Source organism: Salvelinus fontinalis, chromosome 16, assembly GCF_029448725.1.
Source record: "Salvelinus fontinalis isolate EN_2023a chromosome 16, ASM2944872v1, whole genome shotgun sequence".
Taxonomy (NCBI): Eukaryota; Metazoa; Chordata; class Actinopteri; order Salmoniformes; family Salmonidae; genus Salvelinus; species Salvelinus fontinalis.
This window is the reverse complement of record NC_074680.1, coordinates 37,201,293-37,223,880: the sequence shown is the minus strand read 5'-3', so window position 1 is coordinate 37,223,880 and position 22,588 is coordinate 37,201,293. Positions and strand designations below refer to the sequence as shown.

General features: G+C 43.7%; 1 protein-coding gene across 4 annotated transcripts in view; it reads left to right on the top strand.

Moving 5' to 3' along the window:
* The window catches only part of LOC129813094 (serine/threonine-protein kinase D1-like), a 99,998-nt gene that overhangs the window by 32,523 nt on the left and 44,887 nt on the right, over nucleotides 1–22,588 (top strand). Inside the window, exons 5-19 of one of the 4 annotated variants that reach the window (XR_008753113.1) lie at nucleotides 1,165–1,188; nucleotides 1,442–1,646; nucleotides 3,003–3,080; nucleotides 3,480–3,672; nucleotides 5,547–5,670; nucleotides 6,064–6,141; nucleotides 6,586–6,874; nucleotides 7,366–7,418; nucleotides 7,991–8,063; nucleotides 8,316–8,422; nucleotides 8,685–8,846; nucleotides 9,537–9,635; nucleotides 11,649–11,916; nucleotides 13,575–13,660; nucleotides 19,865–19,963. Coding sequence is in view for 2 of the 4 variants with exons in the window: in XM_055865274.1 (XP_055721249.1) it covers nucleotides 1,165–1,188; nucleotides 1,442–1,646; nucleotides 3,003–3,080; nucleotides 3,480–3,672; nucleotides 5,547–5,670; nucleotides 6,064–6,141; nucleotides 6,586–6,874; nucleotides 7,366–7,418; nucleotides 7,991–8,063; nucleotides 8,316–8,422; nucleotides 8,685–8,846; nucleotides 9,537–9,635; nucleotides 11,649–11,916; nucleotides 13,575–13,660; nucleotides 18,446–18,679 (2,073 nt within the window). In the remaining 2 variants the exon portion in view is untranslated. Of the gene's footprint in view, nucleotides 1–1,164; nucleotides 1,189–1,441; nucleotides 1,647–3,002; nucleotides 3,081–3,479; nucleotides 3,673–5,546; nucleotides 5,671–6,063; nucleotides 6,142–6,585; nucleotides 6,875–7,365; nucleotides 7,419–7,990; nucleotides 8,064–8,315; nucleotides 8,423–8,684; nucleotides 8,847–9,536; nucleotides 9,636–11,648; nucleotides 11,917–13,574; nucleotides 13,661–18,445; nucleotides 19,781–19,864; nucleotides 19,964–22,588 lie in introns of those variants that run through there. The other 3 variants (XM_055865274.1, XM_055865275.1, XR_008753112.1) reach the window with 3 other exon arrangements.

The window sequence follows — 22,588 nt, the reverse complement described above, 5'->3', positions numbered from 1 at the left end:
TGAGTTTACCCCTTGTTACTGGTGAGTTTACCCTGATTACTGGTGAGTTTACCCTGATTACTGGTGAGTTTACCCCTGGTTACTGGTGAGTTTACCCCTGGTTACTGGTGAGTTTACCCTGGTTACTGGTGAGTTTACCCCTGGTTACTGGTGAGTTTACCCTGATTACTGGTGAGTTTACCCTGATTACTGGTGAGTTTATCCTGGTTACTGGTGAGTTTACCCCTGGTTACTGGTGAGTTTACCCTGGTTACTGGTGAGTTTACCCTGGTTACTGGTGAGTTTACCCCTGGTTACTGGTGAGTTTACCCCTGGTTACTGGTGAGTTTACCCCTGGTTACTGGTGAGTTTACCCCTGGTTACTGGTGAGTTTAACCCTGGTTACTGGTGAGTTTACCCTGGTTACTGGTGAGTTTACCCCTGGTTACTGGTGAGTTTACCCTGGTTACTGGTGAGTTTACCCTGGTTACTGGTGAGTTTACCCCTGGTTACTGGTGAGTTTAACCCTGGTTACTGGTGAGTTTACCCCTGGTTACTGGTGAGTTTACCATGGTTACTGGTGAGTTTAACCCTGGTTACTGGTGAGTTTACCCCTGGTTACTGGTGAGTTTACCCCTGGTTACTGGTGAGTTTAACCCTGGTTACTGGTGAGTTTACCCCTGGTTACTGGTGAGTTTACCCCTGGTTACTGGTGAGTTTACCATGGTTACTGGTGAGTTTACCCTGGTTACTGGTGAGTTTACCCCAGTTGCTGTGGGTCATCATGAAGAGCTACACACACACATGTGCATGCTCACACATGCATGGACGCACGCACAGACACAGGCACACACACACGCACAGACACACGCACAGACACAGGCACACACACACACATGCTCAGACACAGGCACACCATAGATTACTACAGTACATGCCCTACACATTCCCAACCTCTCAATGGCAAATTGTTGAATTATGATGAGAAGCATGTTCCTAATATAAAGTACCTGATGTGATTCTGAAGGCCTTTGTGGCTGGTTGTGTTCATTATGAATTCTGTTGGAACAGGTCTTTACTCCAGCAGCAGTCAGTCATGTGTGTGAATATTGTTATGGTTTAACTCTGATCTCTCTTCACCTCCTCCCTGTGTGTGTCCCTGTTCTCTCTTTGCTGCATGCTCAGTCTCCTGTCAGTCCCGGCATGGAGGTAGGTACCCCAATACCCTGCCCTCACGTATTACAGTATCAATACGCCTATTATCACCAGAAGCACATCGCTCTTTCCCTGTTCTTTTGTGTCATATGCCAAAATAAGCCAAATAAGACAAAGAAAGGAGATGGAATAATATAATTTTAGCTTAGGTTGTTGTTGCTTGTCATCTGTTACCTACCATGTGCCTTGCTCTGTGTGGGGCATCAGGGCAACACTCTGACCAGTCTACCCTGCTTACCCTCCACAGCAGAAGACACAGACAGACTTCTTTTCTGGCAGAGAGAGAAGGTCCTCTTCCTACATCGGCCGGCCTATAGAGTTAGACAAAATCCTCCTGTCTAAAGTTAAGGTGCCTCACACCCTCGTCATCCGCTCCTACACACGCCCCACCGTCTGCCAGCACTGCAAGAAGCTACTCAAGGGCCTGTTCCGTCAAGGCCTGCAATGCAAAGGTACCGTAGTGGTTCAGAGAAACTTGAGATAATGAGAGAGGTTACCAGTGGTGGGCGGAGGAGATGGGGATGATAGTGAGTCACACAGTACATACTGTAACACTGTGTGACTCACCTTTCGCTAGCTCAATATTTTCAGGTGGTATTATTTTTGGAAATTTCAAGACTCTGTTGTCACAGAGTTGGCAAAGCTAACAGATGGCAGTTGTTTCTACCTCAAGCTTTCTTTGTGACATCTTAAATAACTATTGTGGCCTGATTAATAGATAGCCCTGTAACTTTATTATTATTATTTTTTTAGATTTATTTTTTTTTACCCCCTTTTCTCCCCAATTTCCTGGTGTCCAATTGTTAGTAATTGTCTCATCGCTACAACTCCCGTACGGGCTCGGGAGAGACGAAGGTCGAAAGCCATGCGTCCTCCGAGGCACAACCCAACCAAGCCGCACTGCTTCTTAACACAGCGCGCCTCCAACCCGGAAGCCAGCCGCACCAATGTGTCGGAGGAAACACCGTGCACCTGGCGACCTTGGTTAGCGCGCACTGCGCCTGGCCTGCCACAGGAGTCGCTGGTGCGCGATGAGACAAGGATATCCCTACCGGCCAAACCCTCCCTAACCCGGACGACGCTAGGCCAATTGTGCGTCACCCCACAGACCTCCCGGTCGCGACCGGCTGCGACAGAGCCTGGGCGCGAACCCAGTGTCTCTGCTGGCGCACCTAGCGCTGCGATGCAGTGCCCTAGACCACTGCGCCACCCGGGAGGCCCCGTAACTTTATAATTACATGGTAATTGCAAATGCAGAAACAGTGTTGTGACTACCATAGACATCATATAATTCACAGATGTACTGTAACTCTATGGTTACTACAGTGTACACAAGAATATGTCAATCATTATTTGAATATGTTGGTAACCCATTGTATACAAGTGATAACGCCCTCAACGCTGGTGTTTGGAGGATATATTGGAACGACTTAGTCTCGGGGGCATTATCACTTCAATAGAGTTGTACTTTATATATTCAGCAGAACAGAGTGTGATAGTATCGTGTGTGAGAGGGTTCATTAGGTACTCAAGCAGACAGATAAGGGTCTGTTTGTAGTCACAGTGCTATTAGACAGGTTTCATATGGATAGGCCATCTCTCTCTCTCTCTCTCTCTCTCTCTCTCTCTCTCTCTCTCTCTCTCTCTCTCTCTCTCTCTCTCTCTCTCTCTCTCTCTCTCTCTCTCTCTCTCTCTCTCTCTCTCTCTCTCTCTCTCTCTCTCTCTCTCTTTCTCCCCTTACTCTATCTTTCTCCCTCCCATCTTACACACTCTCTCTCACTCTCTCTGTTTCTCTCTCACGGTTACAGATTGCAAATTCAACTGTCATAAACGATGTGCCCCCAAAGTGCCAAACAACTGCCTTGGAGAAGTGTCTAAAAATGAAGGCAAGTTTCACTTTAGATAGTCATTTGCTTTAAGTGTGGCAGATTTTTCCTAGTAAGTGGTGGTCCATCTCATATAGTTTCCAAGAAATGTCACAAGATTGAGATATTTTTCTTTCAATTTTGCAACATTTACTTCAGTTATGAGAGACTGTATGAAGATAATCATATATAGGACACCAGCTGAATTCTTGGAAGTACCAGAATATTCCTTGAAATATCAACAGAATTATGACAGTGAAATGATGTCACTGTTTTATTTTAAAATCTCTCCCACACTACCACTCTGATATTATTTGTATTTTCCGCTTTTCGTTCCTTCTTTCTTCTTTAAAAAAACAGGGTTTCTCTGGCGTACTTAATTTTCTACTATTGTCTTTGCACTTGTTGCTCCTCCTCCAGATCTGCTGAGCTCAGGGGCGGAGTCTGATGTGGGGATGGGGGAGGGTTGTGACGACCACGACAGTGACATGAACAGTGGTCTGATGGATGACATGGAGGAGGCCATAGTGCTTGACTCAGGCCTGCTGGAGGCTGGCCATGGGGAAATGGGAGACCTCCATGACCCAGAGGATGACTGCAACAGGGCTATAAGGTGATTGACTGGGCCCCGGACTAGGACAGGGGGACCCCCAATGGCTATGGCTGTCAATATGTACAGTAGTCATAGGTCCTGTTAAAATATCCATTCTAGCATACTGCTTAGAGTGAAGCAATGTACCCCGGCTCAACCCTTACCCTACCCATAACCCTAGCCCTAGCTTCATGTCCACATTCCGGTTCAACCTTTAGCCTTAACCACAACACTAACCCTAGCTTCATGTCCACATTCCAGTTCAACCCTTAGCCTTAACCACAACCCTAACCCTAGCTTCATGTCCACATTCCAGTTCAACCCTTAGCCTTAACCACAACCCTAACCCTAGCTTCATGTCCTCATTCCAGTTCCATCCGTAACCACAACCCTAACCCTAGCTTCATGTCCACATTCCAGTTCAACCCTTAACCACAACCCTAACCCTAGCTTCATGTCCACATTCCAGTTCAACCCTTATCCTACCCATAACCCTAGCTTCATGTCCACATTCCAGTTCAACTCTTAGCCTTAACCACAACCCTAACCCTAGCTTCATGTCCTCATTCCAGTTCCATCCGTAACCACAACCCTAACCCTAGCTTCATGTCCACATTCCAGTTCAACCCTTAACCACAACCCTAACCCTAGCTTCATGTCCACATTCCAGTTCAACCCTTATCCTACCCATAACCCTAGCTTCATGTCCACATTCCAGTTCAACTCTTAACCACAACCCTAACCCTAGCTTCATGTCCACATTCCAGTTCAACCCTTAGCCTTAACCATAACCCTAACCCTAGCTTCATGTCCACATTCCGGTTCAACCCTTAACCACAACCCTAACCCTAGCTTCATGTCCTCATTCCAGTTCCATCCTTAACCACAACACTAACCCTAGCTTCATGTCCACATTCCAGTTCAACCCTTAGCCTTAACCACAACACTAACCCTAGCTTCATGTCCACATTCCAGTTCAACCCTTAGCCTTAACCATAACCCTAACCCTAGCTTCATGTCCACATTCCGGTTCAACCCTTAACCACAACCCTAACCCTAGCTTCATGTCCTCATTCCAGTTCCATCCTTAACCACAACCCTAACCCTAGCTTCATGTCCTCATTCCAGTTCCATCCTTAACCACAACCCTAACCCTAGCTTCATGTCCACATTCCGGTTCAACTCTTAACCACAACGCTAACCCTATCTTCATGTCCACATTTCGGTTCCATCCTTAACCACAACCCTAACCCTAGCTTCATGTCCACATTCCAGTTCAACCCTTAACCACAACCCTAACCCTAGCTTCATGTCCTCATTCCAGTTCCATCCTTAACCACAACCCTAACCCTAGCTTCATGTCCACATTCCGGTTCAACCCTTAGCCTTAACCACAACCCTAACCCTAGCTTCATGTCCACATTCCAGTTCAACCCTTAACCACAACCCTAACCCTAGCTTCATGTCCACATTCCGGTTCAACCCTTAGCCTTAACCACAACCCTAACCCTAGCTTCATGTCCACATTCCAGTTCAACCCTTAGCCTTAACCACAACCCTAGCACTAGCTTCATGTCCACATTCCGGTTCCATCCTTAACCACAACACTAACCCTAGCTTCATGTCCACATTCCGGTTCAATCCTTAGCCTTAACCACAACCTTAGCCCTAGCTTCATGTCCACATTCTGGTTCAACTCTAACCTTAGCCTCAACTCCAACCCTAACCCTAACCATAGCTTCATATCCACATCCCAGTTCTAACCTAACCCTAACTTCATGTCCACACCTCAGCTCAACCCTGACCCAATCCATAACCCTAACTGAGTCCTGAAGTTGAGAAGAAAAGCATTCACACTGACAGAGTTTTTATGTTTGACTCCCTTCATTCCAAAGCCCATCTACTAGCAACAACATCCCGCTGATGCGAGTGGTCCAGTCAGTCAAAAACACCAAGAGGAAAAGTAGCAATATCATGAAGGAAGGTTGGCTAGTGCACTTCAGCAGCAAAGACACTCTGGTAAGTCTGATTATATTCATATATTTTTATCACACCAACTAATCAATCTGCTGTAGAGTGGCAAAATTCCATGATTTCTGGAAAACCTGCACATTTTGGAAAACGTACAGAAAATTTGCAACACTAATGTTCTGCCATTTTATAGACTTTTTCATATTTTCTGTGTTTTTTGTAATGTTTTGTGTGTTTTGTGTAAGTTATTTTGTGAATGCATGTCTTTTAAATGTTAAATGTTGTTTTTATTTAGTCAAATCTGCTATGGGCACTGACCTATGGCATAATAGATGCTTTATGAGTAGATGGAAACCCCCATTGCCAAGAGGTGGAACACACCAGGAAAATATGTTATGTTGTCCCAGTCTGTGCAAAGCTCTCTATCTGTTTCCACTTCAGAGGAAAAGACACTACTGGAGGCTAGACAGCAAATGCATCACGCTTTTCCAGAATGACACAGGCAGCAAATACTACAAGGTAAGAAATCATTTGAAATGTTATATAGATTATTATGGGTGAGGGGTGAATTAAATCTAAGAAATAAAGTTAATGCAAACTAATTTACTGTAATTTAGAGTTTGAATAAGATGAGGTAAACACGCAGTTTTACACTGTACTCTGTACAGATAAGCAGGCTGCAATCACTTTTTCCTATAAAGACTTAGTACGATATCATGTAATTTGTAGCAAGAAGTAAGCAGCCTGGACCAAGACATTGATCAGACATTGATCAGATTGAAATATCATGTTGATATTGAAATGCAAGTGCTCTAACCACTGTAAAACGACTGCTACTACAACAATCAATCAAATGTATTTCATAAAGCACTTTGTACAACAGCTGTCGTCACAAAGCACTTGACAGTAACCCGGCCTAGTCCCCAAACACCAAAGAGCAATACTACCTCTGCTATGTGGCAGGAAATTCCGTTGTCAGAGGTGTTGTCTCTGGACCCAGCCAAGACCTTCAACCTGCTGTCTGAGGGCTCCAACGCCCACTGCTTTGAGATCGCCACGGGCAGCCTTGTCTACTATGTAGGGGAGAACCTTGCGAGGCCGGAGGGCCCGGGGAGCATGTCGGCCCACAGCAGTATGCTGGTTAGCGGGGTCGGGCCGGATGTGGCCAGGATGTGGGAGATGGCCATCCAGCATGCCCTCATGCCCGCCATCTCTAAAGGACTGTCACACGGGTCACGTCACAGTGGCCACAGTAAGTATAAGCAGAGTTAATTGGATAGATGGTGGGATAGATTAACTCTTATAGAAATTAATGTCATTTAATTGAAGCAACCTTGTTTTACTCAACACTAGGGTTGCAGAATTCTGGTAACGTTCCCAAAATTCCCAGGTTTTCCAGAAATCCTGCTTGGAAGATTCCTGGAATCAGGAGGGGAATAGGTAGGAGATCCTAAAGCCTCCAACCAGGATTTCTGGGAATTTGGGGAAAGTTACCAGAATTTTGTAACCCTACTCAGCACTCGGAAGGAACACTCTCAAGGTTATAGTAGTTATAGTATGGAAGTAAGCAGTTAAGAGTATTCCATAAGAGTTAAGAGTATCTTAACTCTTATGGAGACTTAACTCTTATGGAATACTCTTAACTCTTATGGAATACTCTTAACTCTTATGGAATACTCTTAACTCTTATGGAGTGCTCTTAACTCTTATGGAATACTCTTAACATTTCCCTTACACCAACAGAGGATGTTTCCATCAGTATTTCAGTGTCCAACTGCCAGATTCAAGAGAACGTGGTAAGTAGGATTTGGTCTCACGTTATTTGAACCACTTTGGGTATATTTTTATTTTCAGATTTAATGACTATAATATTGGTCATAATATATCTATATTATATATAATATTGCGGTAATAATATATTGCTCCTCTTGCATGGTTAGGTAATTTTTTAGATTTTGTAGGTTGAAAAAAATAATAGACAGAAGACAGTAGACAACTTAACATTCCACAGACATGGATCCACTAAACTAGACATGACAGTGGCTGGGACTGTCCAACCTTCAACATAAAGAAAAAAGCTGAATGCGTGGTTAGATTTCTGAGGTGACATCATCTTCTAAGTAGCTCAAATGGAGATTATTTTGATTACCCACTCAGCCGAGCAGTTGCCATAGCTACTCTCGATAATTAGTCACAGTACCACTGGTTATAATTATATTTCTGGGCAACTCTTCCAGTCGTGTATGAGATTAGTGGGTATTAAGTTGTCATGTGAGAAGAGATAAAAATGGTTGTAGACAAACCAAAAACTAAATATTTGTGACAGTATACACATTTAAACCCATTGACTGGATTTTCACACCTACAGGATATCAGCTCAGTGTATCAGATATTCCCGGATGAAGTCCTTGGATCGGGCCAATTTGGGATTGTTTATGGAGGTGATGCATTTGTACCTCCTTGTCACACTGATAACCTGGCAAAAAAAGTGTTAACTTGATTGCACGAGGGACACAGCCTTTTATAACAATTCTCTCCTGTTCTCATGGCAGAAAAATATTTGCATGACCAAGGAGGTGTTTATTATATTGTGAAATAATGCAGTATATTGTTAAAAGGGGTTCATCAGATCAATTTTAATCTTTTGAAAAAGTATTTGAGATAATCATTAATTCTGAGAAGTTAAACCACAGGAAAGCACCGAAAAACTGGCCGGGACGTAGCAATTAAGATCATCGACAAGTTACGCTTCCCCACCAAGCAGGAGAGCCAGCTACGCAATGAGGTCGCCATCCTTCAGGTAAACACACCAGCACGTGTGGTCCTGTGTGCTCATATGAAACACACACTATTAGAACCTTTTTCTCAGATGTTGCGAGACACACGTTATGATGAACACATGAGAGGAAAACAACAGATCTAAAGACAAAAATAGAGATATTGTCTCGGTAGGTAAATAATGAAGTTATTATCATGACTACACAGTGGGTGTTTGGAGAGCCTGTCGAGCTCTCTGCCTGCTTCCTTTAAAAGGCTCCTGTGTTTCTGTTTTTACTTCATAGAACCTGCACCACCCTGGGGTAGTGAACCTGGAGTGCATGTTTGAGACGCCGGAGCGCGTCTTCGTTGTCATGGAGAAGCTCCACGGAGACATGCTGGAGATGATCCTGTCCAGTGAGAAGGGGAGGCTGCCTGAACGCATCACCAAGTTCTTCGTCTCACAGGTAACCCTGGCTGACAAGCGTTGTCACTCGCAGACAATGGACGGATGTGCTGTAGCAGTGCCACACACCTGCTTTTACTGTGACACTCACATACTGTATACTGTATAGAAACACAGTCAGTGAAGTAAAAGGTTTACAGGTATGCTCATGTATTTTTCTGAAAGTAATATCATAACATTTGTTTAATCATGTGTTGTTGCATTTTTCACTATGATATGCAATGTATTTATTTATTTCAAGTAGCTCTTTGCTGTAGTCAAATGACCTAGTGGCCTCATGGCTGGAATGTTATTCATATTTTTAAACATGATTCGTTTTTAAACGCAGAAAATCCTGTGTTTCTATGTCCAACAAACATTTTTGTTATATTTCAGACTTCTGCGATGTATATAAAGTGTAATATTAGGATGCAAACTCTCAATGTAATACATTTCACCTCTATATCTGACATGGTACAGGTGTCTTCTTTTTTTAAAGCCCATAACCATGTGTTTGAGTTGTATGCTTTTGTTTCAAAGTAGATTTGTTTAAGACTACCAAGAAACAGTCAGTGTGAACCTGATTAACTCATTGCAGTAATGTTTGACAGTATATAAATGCAAATGACCAGATTATATTAAATGTTTTAATCATCCCTAATTAAAGTAATCATTCACCATGTACAAGTCATTCATTTCACATATTTTTCAGATTCTTCAGGCTCTTCGTCATCTCCACTTCAAGAATATCGTCCACTGTGACCTCAAACCAGAGAACGTCTTACTGGCGTCCGCAGATGCTTTTCCACAAGTAAGCAAACCTCTAGCTCAGCCTCCAAACAAGCCAAAACAGAAACATCAATTTCACAGACATAAACAGACATTCATCTATCAGTCTACTCTAAGATAATGTGGATGATTATGGAAACTGCACTCAGTGTCTCTACAATGTTCTATGTCTCTTGATTTTAATGATACACTCCCAATTATGCTGCCCTTCTCTCCATAGCCATAGACCTGTACTGCTCTGTACTGTACTATGAGTCACTGTTTTAGGCATGGCCAGGCATCGGATGGGTGTTAAACAAATTGCATTTGTGTTATTTACAACAAATGTTTTCTGAAAGGGAAGAAGGAGAGTCCGTTCTTATATATCTGTATTTCATTTCCCCAAATATGCTCTGGCAACATCACTGGCGTCATTATAGTGCTGAGAACTGACATCCTCTGGCAACATCACTGGCGTCATTATAGTGCTGAGAACTGACATCCTCTGGCAACATCACTGGCGTCATTATAGTGCTGAGAACTGACATCCTCTGGCAACATCACTGGCGTCATTATAGTGCTGAGAACTGACATCCTCTGGCAACATCACTGGCGTCATTATAGTGCTGAGAACTGACATCCTCTGGCAACATCACTGGCGTCATTATAGTGCTGAGAACTGACATCCTCTGGCAACATCACTGGCGTCATTATAGTGCTGAGAACTGACATCCTCTGGCAACATCACTGGCGTCATTATAGTGCTGAGAACTGACATCCTCTGGCAACATCACTGGCGTCATTATAGTGCTGAGAACTGACATCCTCTGGCAACATCACTGGCGTCATTATAGTGCTGAGAACTGACATCCTCTGGCAACATCACTGGCGTCATTATAGTGCTGAGAACTGACATCCTCTGGCAACATCACTGGCGTCATTATAGTGCTGAGAACTGACATCCTCTGGCAACATCACTGGCGTCATTATAGTGCTGAGAACTGACATCCTCTGGCAACATCACTGGCGTCATTATAGTGCTGAGAACTGACATCCTCTGGCAACATCACTGGCGTCATTATAGTGCTGAGAACTGACATCCTCTGGCAACATCACTGGCGTCATTATAGTGCTGAGAACTGACATCCTCTGGCAACATCACTGGCGTCATTATAGTGCTGAGAACTGACATCCTCTGGCAACATCACTGGCGTCATTATAGTGCTGAGAACTGACATCCTCTGGCAACATCACTGGCGTCATTATAGTGCTGAGAACTGACATCCTCTGGCAACATCACTGGCGTCATTATAGTGCTGAGAACTGACATCCTCTGGCAACATCACTGGCGTCATTATAGTGCTGAGAACTGACATCCTCTGGCAACATCACTGGCGTCATTATAGTGCTGAGAACTGACATCCTCTGGCAACATCACTGGCGTCATTATAGTGCTGAGAACTGACATCCTCTGGCAACATCACTGGCGTCATTATAGTGCTGAGAACTGACATCCTCTGGCAACATCACTGGCGTCATTATAGTGCTGAGAACTGACATCCTCTGGCAACATCACTGGCGTCATTATAGTGCTGAGAACTGACATCCTCTGGCAACATCACTGGCGTCATTATAGTGCTGAGAACTGACATCCTCTGCAGTCTTGCCAAAGTCTATTTTGGTAGAATTCTGTAGCTACAGTAAATCGTCTGTAGACCATATCATGTCCATGTCGAACAGACAGTGTGATAACGTTAACTGGCCTTTTGGGTAATCCTTGCCAGCTGATTATTATTATGTCTGTGGAACCAACTGTTTGGATGGCGAACATACAGGATGTTATGTATTAGCCTTCTCTAAAAAGTCTTAGTCCAGTTACTCTAGTATGAAACCCTTGATTACCACCGCACTTTCTCATGTTCAAGTGAATACGAGACTTGGAACTGTGGCAGTGTAATATTCACTACCACACATGACCGTGTCTCAAACGTTACTGATATTCCCAACATAGTGGGGAATCTAGTGTAATTTGAGACACACCCTATCTGTGTCTCAGGTGAAGCTGTGCGACTTTGGCTTTGCCCGCATCATTGGAGAGAAGTCTTTCCGTCGGTCAGTGGTGGGCACTCCGGCCTACCTGGCCCCTGAGGTCCTGAGGAATAAAGGCTACAACCGCTCCCTGGACATGTGGTCTGTGGGGGTCATCATCTACGTCAGCCTCAGCGGCACCTTCCCCTTCAACGAGGACGAGGACATTCACGACCAGATCCAGAACGCTGCCTTCATGTACCCACCCAACCCCTGGAAGAAGGTGTCCCAGGAAGGTGGGTGTCTGTCGATAACTGGGATAACTGGAATAACTGGGACAACTGCATTACTGTACAATAACATTTGATATAGTTGTGTTGGAATGATACACCATTACTCTGAAAATCAGACTAGAATAGCCCCTTCCTGAGTATCTGTTGGATTTTGTAATCATATAGTGAATGTTTGCTACACGGTCAGAATGCCTTTTATGATAATCTGATTTAGTAGCGGTGTGTTGGTAAAATCACTGGGGAAGCCAGAAAGAAAAGCCATATTACAACCTATGTGTTGTGATAATTGCGTTGTTTGCTCTAGTTAACATTAGCCTTCAACATCTAGCTACATATTGAACTTCCTTCCTCTCAGTCCAGTGGCACAATGTATGAATTTATGGTTGGATTAGAATCGGCATTATAATCATTGGCCAGTACGGAGAATTAAGTAAAACCACAAGCCCAAATCCATATCTCCATCCATGGCTAATTTAGGAAAGGGACAATTTTAGCTAGCCACCGAAGGACACCAACACAACTAGATGCAACAATTTAAGTTGTTTTGTCAATTACGTATTTCTGTTTATGCGATGTGATAGGAGTGAAGCAAAATCCAAACTGGCTTCACTTGACACTTTTTTGGTGTGCCAGGACAATTCACTGTTGTGCTCGCTCAGTTTATCTCAAAGCTGATTGGCTATTATTTTATACTTTTTTGTCAAGCTCGCTGGCTTCCCTTGCATTCAATGGTACGGGCGGCAACAATGTCATACTCTTTATGACCAGACAGAATCAGATAGATGTCATACACATACAGAAACAGAGGGACGCTGTTTCGCACACTCAGATGTTTTCTCCGGTGAGATACATTCAGCCTCTTACAAGTTGAAGAACAATTATGAAACACAGAGACGAATGATAAATTTAAAAAATATGTTTTCGCATGAATACACGAAGTCAGTGAGTCAGTTTTATGTTTATCTGAGGGGGTCTGCAGATTTTTTATAATTGATTCGTGTTAGGGCCTGTCTAGCATAGGAACCTCTCTTATCACAATTTTTCTCACCTCTAGTGCTCCATGGCTCACAAAGCCTACAACACAAATCCTGGCCCCAACAACTATGCTGCTATTGAATTGAGCGGATGGCGTGCGTCATTGTCCGAGAGATGGAAAAGGAAGGAAAGAATGTCTGTGTGTGTGAGAGAGAGAGAAAGCAACAGAAGGAGTGTGTGTGTGTGTGTGTGTGTGTGTGTGTGTGTGTGTGTGTGTGTGTGTGTGTGTGTGTGTGTGTGTGTGTGTGTGTGTGTGTGTGTGTGTGTGTGTGTGTGTGTGCGTGCGTGCGTGCGTGCGTGCGTGCGTGCGTGCGTGCGTGCGTGTTTGAGAGAGAGGGAGGAATAGACAGAGGGGGGGGGAAGAGAGAGAGTGTGTGAGAGAGAGAACCAATTCTTGTTGCAGCCTATTCATGTGCATAATGCCAAGCGATCCCTGGTACTATAGAGGAGTGGCCTAAAGGTCAAGAATCCCAACTGGGACTCAGAGAACCATGACCCCTGAAATAATCTTAACATGATGTTGGCTTTGCTCATTAGCCCTTGCATGGCTCTGAAAGGGGCCTGCACCAAATCCTCTAGGTTTCCCACCATGAGTTATCCTCTGACGGCCTGCTTTGTTGTTCCAGCAATTGACCTCATTAATAACTTGCTGCAAGTCAAGATGAGGAAGCGCTACAGCGTGGACAAGTCGCTCAGCCATGCCTGGCTACAGGTAAGCTCTCCCTACTGCATACTCTCCATACTGCACATATCACAAATTAGTTTAAAAAATAATGACATATTCGCCCCGTCTTTCAGCCATCCCTGGGTACAGATAAGCTACCCTTCCATAGCTGCGGAAAGTATGGGTGCTGAGGGTGCTGCAGCACCCCCTGAAAAATCACAATTTAAAAAATGTATTATTCAATCAATCAATTTTATTTTATATAGCCCTTCGTACATCAGATAATATCTCGAAGTGCTGTACAGAAACCCAGCCTAAAACCCCAAACAGCTAGAATGCAGGTGTAGAAGCACGGTGGCTAGGAAAAACTCCCTAGAAAGGCCAAAACCTAGGAAGAAACCTAGAGAGGAACCAGGCTATGAGGGGTGGCCAGTCCTCTTCTGGCTGTGCCGGGTGGAGATTATAACAGAACTATGCCAAGATGTTCAAAAATGTTCATAAGTGACAAGCATGGTCAAATAATAATCATGAATAATTTTCAGTTGGCTTTTCATAGCTGATCATTAAGAGTTGAAAAACAACAGGTCTGGGACAGGTGGCGGTTCCATAACCGCAGGCAGAACAGCTGAAACTGGAATAGCAGCAAGGCCAGGCGGACTGGGGACAGCAAGGAGTCACCACGGGCGGCAGTCCCGATGCATGGTCCTAGGGCCCAGGTCCTCCGAGAGAAAGAAAGAGAGAAGGAGAAAATTAGAGAGAGCCAAGATTTTCAAAATGTTCATAAATGACAAGCATGGTCAAATAATAATCAGGAATAAATCTCAGTTGGCTTTTCATAGCCGATCATTAAGAGTTGAAAACAGCAGGTCTGGGACAGGTAGGGGTTCCATAACCGCAGGCAGAAGAGTTGAAACTGGAATAGCAGCAAGGCCAGGCGGACTGGGGGCAGCAAGGAGTCACCACGGCCGGTAGTCCCGACGTATGGTCCTAGGGCTCAGGTCCTCCGAGAGAAAGAGAGAAGGAGAAAATTAGAGAGAGCCAAGATTTTCAAAATGTTCATAAATGACAAGCATGGTCAAATAATAATCAGGAATAAATCTCAGTTGGCTTTTCATAGCCGATCATTAAGAGTTGAAAACAGCAGGTCTGGGACAGGTAGGGGTTTCGTAACCGCAGGCAGAAACAGTTGAAACTGGAATAACAGCAAGGCCGGGCGGACTGGGGACAGCAAGGTGTCAGCATGCCCGGTAGTCCTGACGTATGGTCCTAGGGCTCAGGTTCTCAGAGAGAAAGAGAGAACGAGAGAATTAGAGAGAGCATACTTAAATTCACACAGGACACTGGATAAGACAGGAGAAGTATTCCAGGTATAACCAACAGACCCTAGCCCCCCGACACATAAACTACTGCAGCATAAATACTGGAGGCTGAGACAGGAGCGGTCAGGAGACACTGTGGCCCCATCCGAAGAAACCCCCGGACAGGGCCAAACAGGAAGGATATAACCCCACCCACTCTGCCAAAGCACAGCCCCCACACCACTAGCATTATTGAAAATATATATTATTAAAAATATATATTTTTTCACAAAAGTAGTGCACTGTGACTAGTAGTATAATCGGACTGATATAGACAACAGGAGGTTGGTGGACCTTAATTGGGGAGGACAGGCTCGTGGCAATGACTGAAGCGGAATGAGTGGAATGGTATCAAATACATCAAACATACAGTTTCCATGTGTTTGATGCCATTCCATTTCCTCCGTTTCAGCTATTATTATGAGCCGTCCTCCCCTCAGCAGCCTCCACTGATATAGACGTCTGTAATGCGTGCAAAAATAATTGTTCTGTATCTCCACTTAGTTGTATAAATAAGAACAGTGTCTTGCAGGATTCAATAGTTGATATTGTAAGAGTAGTTGCCATGCCCCTTTCTCTGCTGTTGTCACTCTAATGTAATCCAGAAAGAACAAAACCCTTTCCTCAAAGATTTCAAAGACACAAAACATCCACATCAAATTAAATCGTTTTCTTGATCAAATAACATCACTTTTTGTGCAATATTAAATGACCATCCTTACAAACCACTTAATGGAAAGGTACGTTACTGTATTGTACATAGGCTGGTTATCTAGGTTTGTACCTGTAGACTTTCTATCACCATGATGAAAAACAATGCACAATGCAGTAATTGAGTACATTGAGACATAAGTGGTTTGTGATGATGTGATGTGAGAATGTGGCTCAGTTGGTATAGTGTGGCGCTTTCAATGCTAGGGTTGTGGGTTCGATTCCCATTGGGAGCCAGTATGAAAATGAATCCACTCACTACTGAAAAGGAAGAAATAGAACTTTTCAGTTTTCACGTAGAAAGAAGTTGCATTTGCGAAGTATTTCAAGAAACTGGATAACATGCAGTACCAGTCAAAAGTTTGGACACAACTACTCATTCAAGGGTTTTTCTTTATTTTTACTATTTTCTACGTTATAGAATAATAGTGAAGACATCAAAATTATGAAATACCACATATGGAATCATGTAGTAACCAAAAAAGTGTTATACAAATAAAAATATATTGTATATTTGAGATTCTTCAATTAGATTTAACAGACAATGTAACAGATAGAAAAATGTACTGTACATATCACAAAGGAGTAAGAAGACTTATTGTATTTGGATAAGTCTGTCAGCCATCCATGGCTACAGTAAGTATTTTATATTATTTAAAGATATTATTTTTTTTACCCCGTTTTCTCCCCAATTTCATGGTATCCAATTGGTAGTTACAGTCTTGTCTCCTCGCTGCAATAAGCCGCACTGCTTCTTGACACAATGCCCACTTATCCCAGAGGCCAGCCGCACCAATGTGTCGGAGGAAACACCGTGCTCCTGGCGATCGTGTCAGTGTGCACAGCGCCCAGCCCGCCACAGGAGTCGCTAGTGTACGATGGGACGAGGACATCCCTGCCGGCCACACCCTCCCCTAACCCGGATGACGCTGGACCAATTGTGCGCCGCCCCATCGGTCTCCCGGTCGCGACAGAGCCTGGACTCAAACCCAGAATCTCTAGTGGCACAGCTAGCACTGCGATGCAGTGCCTTAGACCACTGCGCCACTCGGGAGGCCGGCCACAATAAGTCTTTCAGTCATCTATAGCTACACTAAGTCTGTCAGACCCCCCTGGCTGCACTAAGTCTGTCAGCCATCCATGGCTACACTAAGTCTGTCAGACCCCCCTGGCTACACTAAGTCTGTCAGCCATCCATGGCTACACTAAGTCTGTCAGACCCCCCTGGCTACACTAAGTCTGTCAGACCCCCCTGGCTACACCAAGTCTGTCAGACCCCCCTGGCTCCACTAAGTCTGTCAGACATCTATGGCTCCACTAAGTCTGTCAGACATCTATGGCTCCACTAAGTCTGTCAGACATCTATGGCTCCACTAAGTCTGTCAGACACCCCTGGCTCCACTAAGTCTGTCAGACACCCCTGGCTCCACTAAGTCTGTCAGACATCTATGGCTACACTAAGTCTGTCAGACACCCCTGGCTCCACTAAGTCTGTCAGACCCCCCTGGCTACACTAAGTCTGTCAGACCCCCCTGGCTACACTAAGTCTGTCAGACCCCCCTGGCTACACTAAGTCTGTCAGACCCCCCTGGCTACACTAAGTCTGTCAGACCCCCCTGGCTACACTAAGTCTGTCAGACCCCCCTGGCTACACCAAGTCTGTCAGACCCCCCTGGCTACACTAAGTTTGTCAGACCCCCCTGGCTACACTAAGTCTGCCAGACCCCCCTTGCTACACCAAGTCTGTCAGCCATCCATGGCTACACTAAGTCTGTCAGACCCCCCTGGCTACACTAAGTCTGTCAGACCCCCCTGGCTACACTAAGTTTGTCAGACCCCCCTGGCTACACTAAGTCTGCCAGACCCCCCTGGCTACACCAAGTCTGCCAGACACCCCTGGCTACACTAAGTTTGTCAGCCATCCATGGCTACACTAAGTCTGTCAGACATCTATGGCTCCACTAAGTCTGTCAGACATCTATGGCTCCACTAAGTCTGTCAGACATCTATGGCTCCACTAAGTCTGTCAGACATCTATGGCTCCACTAAGTCTGTCAGACATCTATGGCTCCACTAAGTCTGTCAGACATCTATGGCTCCACTAAGTCTGTCAGACATCTATGGCTCCACTAAGTCTGTCAGACATCTATGGCTCCACTAAGTCTGTCAGACATCTATGGCTCCACTAAGTCTGTCAGACACCCCTGGCTCCACTAAGTCTGTCAGACACCCCTGGCTCCACTAAGTCTGTCAGACATCTATGGCTACACTAAGTCTGTCAGACACCCCTGGCTCCACTAAGTCTGTCAGACACCCCTGGCTCCACTAAGTCTGTCAGACACCCCTGGCTCCACTAAGTCTGTCAGACACCCCTGGCTCCACTAAGTCTGTCAGACATCTATGGCTACACTAAGTCTGTCAGACATCTATGGCTCCACTAAGTCTGTCAGGCATCTATGGCTCCACTAAGTCTGTCAGACATCTATGGCTCCACTAAGTCTGTCAGACATCTATGGCTCCACTAAGTCTGTCAGACACCCCTTGCTACACCAAGTCTGTCAGCCATCCATGGCTACACTAAGTCTCTCAGACACTCCTGGATACAGGTAAGCCCTACAGCAAGAGAGATGAGAGACATGAGTTTGTAATCCAACAGCCGCAAAAAGTCCTACAAAATGATTTTTTTTGACACAATCAAAAGAAAACAATTGAAACTGTAGGCTAATGCTAACTACTGTGTCCCTGCTAATGATGTCCTTCTCAGGACTACCGAATGTGGCTGGACCTACGTGGCCTAGAATGGAAGATGCACGAGCGCTACGTCACGCATGAGAGCGATGACACCCGCTGGGAACGCCACGCTGAGCAGCACGGCCTGACGTACCCCGCCCACCTGGTCAACCCACACGCCGACGTCAGCGAGGGGGTGGAGCCTGACCCGGAGTTGGAGGAGGTGGACACTATGGTGGCCCTCAGCGACAGAGTCAGCGTGATGTGAATACTGTAAATGCAGGGCTACTATCCCTTAAGAGTCAACGTGCTGTAGTACTGAACACTGCTGCCTCTGCCCCCTTAAGAGCCGTCTCACTCCCTCCACAACACAACACAACACACCACAGCACAACTGACTGACTGACTGACTGACTGACTGACCGACTGACCGACTGACCGACTGACCGACCGACCGACCGACCGACCGACCGACCGACCGACCGACCGACCGACCGACTGACTGAGCCCTCCACTCCCAGCCAGCAGCTAGGGGCTCGATATCCAAACCCTGCCTTTAAACTAACAAATAATCCCATTTCTAATTGTCTGTATATGAGTCAATCAGGTCTATTGCCTAGCTGCCTCATGAAAGACAATCTAACTTCTTATACTGTAAAACTCTGGGTGTGAAGGATCATCCAGGTGTACTGTATGTTAAGTCAACAGCAGCAAACAATCCCCCCCAAAAAGCCAGCTAAACAATTTAGTCAAAACCAAAATGAGATGTGTTTCACTGTGATTGGGTGCACCCCAACGAGACAGCTCAGGACTAACCTTAGTGGTATTAAGAGTGAGAAAGGATATTATTATTACTAAAGTTTTATTTCACTCTTGAATGTACCTTTATATGATGACATGATAAGAATTCACAGAAAACTAGTATAGCCAGAAATGGTGGAAAGACAAAGACAGAGAGGGAGATAGAGAGCGGACTCTGTAGGCTTCAAGAGTATGGAGACAAAATCCTGAGGCCTGGATACAGAGAAACAGTGAAGGTAGAATACCTGTAAGCATTTGTTCTCATCAAGAGCTAGCTGCTTTTCTAGTCTATAGTGTTGAAATGTGTTCATGGTGTGATGCTGAATGTTGCGTATGTGGCTACTGTACAGTATGTTTGTGCTCTTTGCGCAATTGCAACCAGCCTTTAATGCATTTTTGCCTACAGGGAATACATTATTTTCTCTGGCTACACATTTAAATAAATATATTTCAAAGCAGATATGTAAGCGTTTAATACCATTTATTACATGATTTGTGAGTTTGCTTTACATATACACCCCAATGCCCCATGCCTTATATTTTGACCTACATTTGAGTACACTGGCAACAGGAGTTATTGAGAACATATGTTTACAAATTGCAAGTTATTTTAAACATGGCACCCATACTCATGCTGCATCTTCATCCATAGTTTAGGGGGACTGCATGAAGAATGAGAATGGAGAATCAGGGAGAAAAATGAGAGAAAAAGAGCCATTCCCCATACTGGGAGAAGAAAGTCAAGCCAGAGGTGAGACAAAACCATATGCACATTGGCTGAAAGGCACTGATGAGAGAGAGACACTATTATTCACTTGGAGATTCATGTTGAGATTACATTTATGTGATTGAGAGCTGGTTGAATCGGATGGTTTATTATAGGTATGAAAGCCTAGGTACAGTAGGTTTGGTAATTCATTCAGGGGACTGATTCATAATCGATTTCCAGAGCAATACGGTTTATTTTTTATTATTATTTAAGAGATAAGTTATCCGTTTTCATACTTTGGAGATATGAAGGCAAATAACAACTTATGCTGGTTTATACTGGCACAATGGAAAGTTACACGCACTGTTGAATGTACAACAATTACTATTCTACCATGAGATGGCGCTCAATACAACATGTTTTCCGTGTTAGTCAATGGATCAGGGTCCACGCATACCTACTTCTGTGTTTAGTTGGGCACCAAGGGCCACAAGAAAAACATACAAAATTAAGAAAGACGTTAAATGAAAACATGCATTCCATACAAGACAAAAATACGAATATTATGAATTACCAGCCTTGTGACTCTTATAGGAAACCCAAACAAATAACAGCAGAAGTGATTGCTTCAAGTAAAATGATTTGCAAACACTAAGGTGTATGTTTCCATCGAACATTTAACTATTAGGAATAACAACAAGTTAAAAGTGCATCCTTCCATAAATACTACCCTGCTAAAACTACCATAAACTTAAATTACCAAGTTCATTTCTTAAAAGTATTTTATTGAGTGGATTAGAACCAGCGCAAATATTTTGATTTATCTCATAGTTTCTGTTGAACATAAAGGAATGCTGTATGCAATAGTGTGCACTTCTCGGCATGATTGTCAAAATAGTGGACGAGGTTGTACACTTTGCCTTCTTTGAAAGCTTGGTCAAATTAAGATTACCTGCCGGTATGTGGCATATCGAAAGAGAAAAATGCAGCAGAGAAGCCATCTCCTCTATAAGGATTGCTTTTTGAAAGCATGAATAATTAATCATTAATATTATTGACTTATGGCAAACATTATTACAAACATATCACAAATTGCAAACTGTAGCCATATTCGATAAGAGTCAGCAATACATTTTTGGAAAGGCAGGATATTCACTTGTTATGGCTGGTTATAATCTATACTCTAATTCGGGTGTGCCTACACGAATCTTCGGGTATAACAATAATGCAACCAAAATTACAGTTTAGTCTCCCGAGGATTTGATTAATTAAGCGACGAAATTCGAGACACTGGTCATTACCAATATTCTGATGCTTGAAATAAGCAACTGACTTAGCACAATTGTAATTATTATTGTTTTTATTAAATATTGTATTACCATTAGCATATTGTTATTATTACTTCAACATTTAACTGGTTGTATTATTGATTATAATTTATAATTAATTATTATTAGGCCTACTTTATTATTAACAATTTTATTTTTGTTGCTGTTATTATAAGATCATTATTATTGTTATTTTAATAGGCTATCATAATCTTCATACCATTATTTTCAAAGAAGATTTACTAATGCATAAAACATACATTAAACATTATAACATGATAAAAATATTTATTTTGCGGGAGATATTCCACAAATAAACGAGAATTCAAATCTTGTGTCTAGCCTTCCCGACACAGCGTGCACGAACAATCAAAGAGAACCAAACAGATATCTCAATAATGATAATCAAATCAAACAGGAAAGTGTATGAAACACGATACAAAGGATGGAACCAATGTTTAGGCCTTACTGGTGAATGAAAATCTCACCTCGAATAGCCCTCATCGGCAGTGGCCCCCCATGTCTGCAAAATAAATGGGCCTAAATAAATACAATTCACATCATTTCATGAATTAGCATTTTATTAACAATAGAAGAGAGCTGTCGACAACGTTTAGGCTATTTAATAGCGGGTTTTGCAGTAGAAGATATGTAGACTAGTTTATATGCTAATGAGAAATCACATGTTCTACCGATGATAAACCGTATGTTCTGTTTCCAGATAACATGCTGAATGGGATTGTGGCATTAGTAGCCTAACTCGTTTATTCATTCTTTTCCAATTGTTGGCACAAATAATAATTCCACCAAAAGGAAAACAAAAAAGCCAAATTATGTAGTACTTCTGTTAGACAACAAGAACTAAAAAAGTCCCTTTGCAAGTTGAGGAGGGTATGCCAATTTTGAGAACATAGCCTATACCAAACGAGACTTCTTCATGTAAGCTACACTACACTAGTATGTGGTCTTTCTCTTCTTGCACCGTTTAGTGGTGGCTTGTATTCCTCCTCTGATATTGATTTTATGTCAGGACTGTTTTCCAGGTTGCCCCCAAAGGATCATTTGAAAAGAGTTTCTCAACTTTGAATATACCATGTTTGGTGACCATTAATGCGTCAGTTGGTGTTTATTTGACACAACATCACAAGTACATTTACAGATCAGTGTTGGTTGCCCATGAGCGCCGTGCTATAGTGGCGGAGGCTCACTGAGCCCATGTGAACAGAGACGACTCCATTAGCGCGCGGAAATAGCGTGGTGCTGAGTGGATGGCAGTTCGCTGTCTGAAGAATGTACACCTGCAGTTGTACTCTGCCATCCGTCACTCTGCAACTCCAAA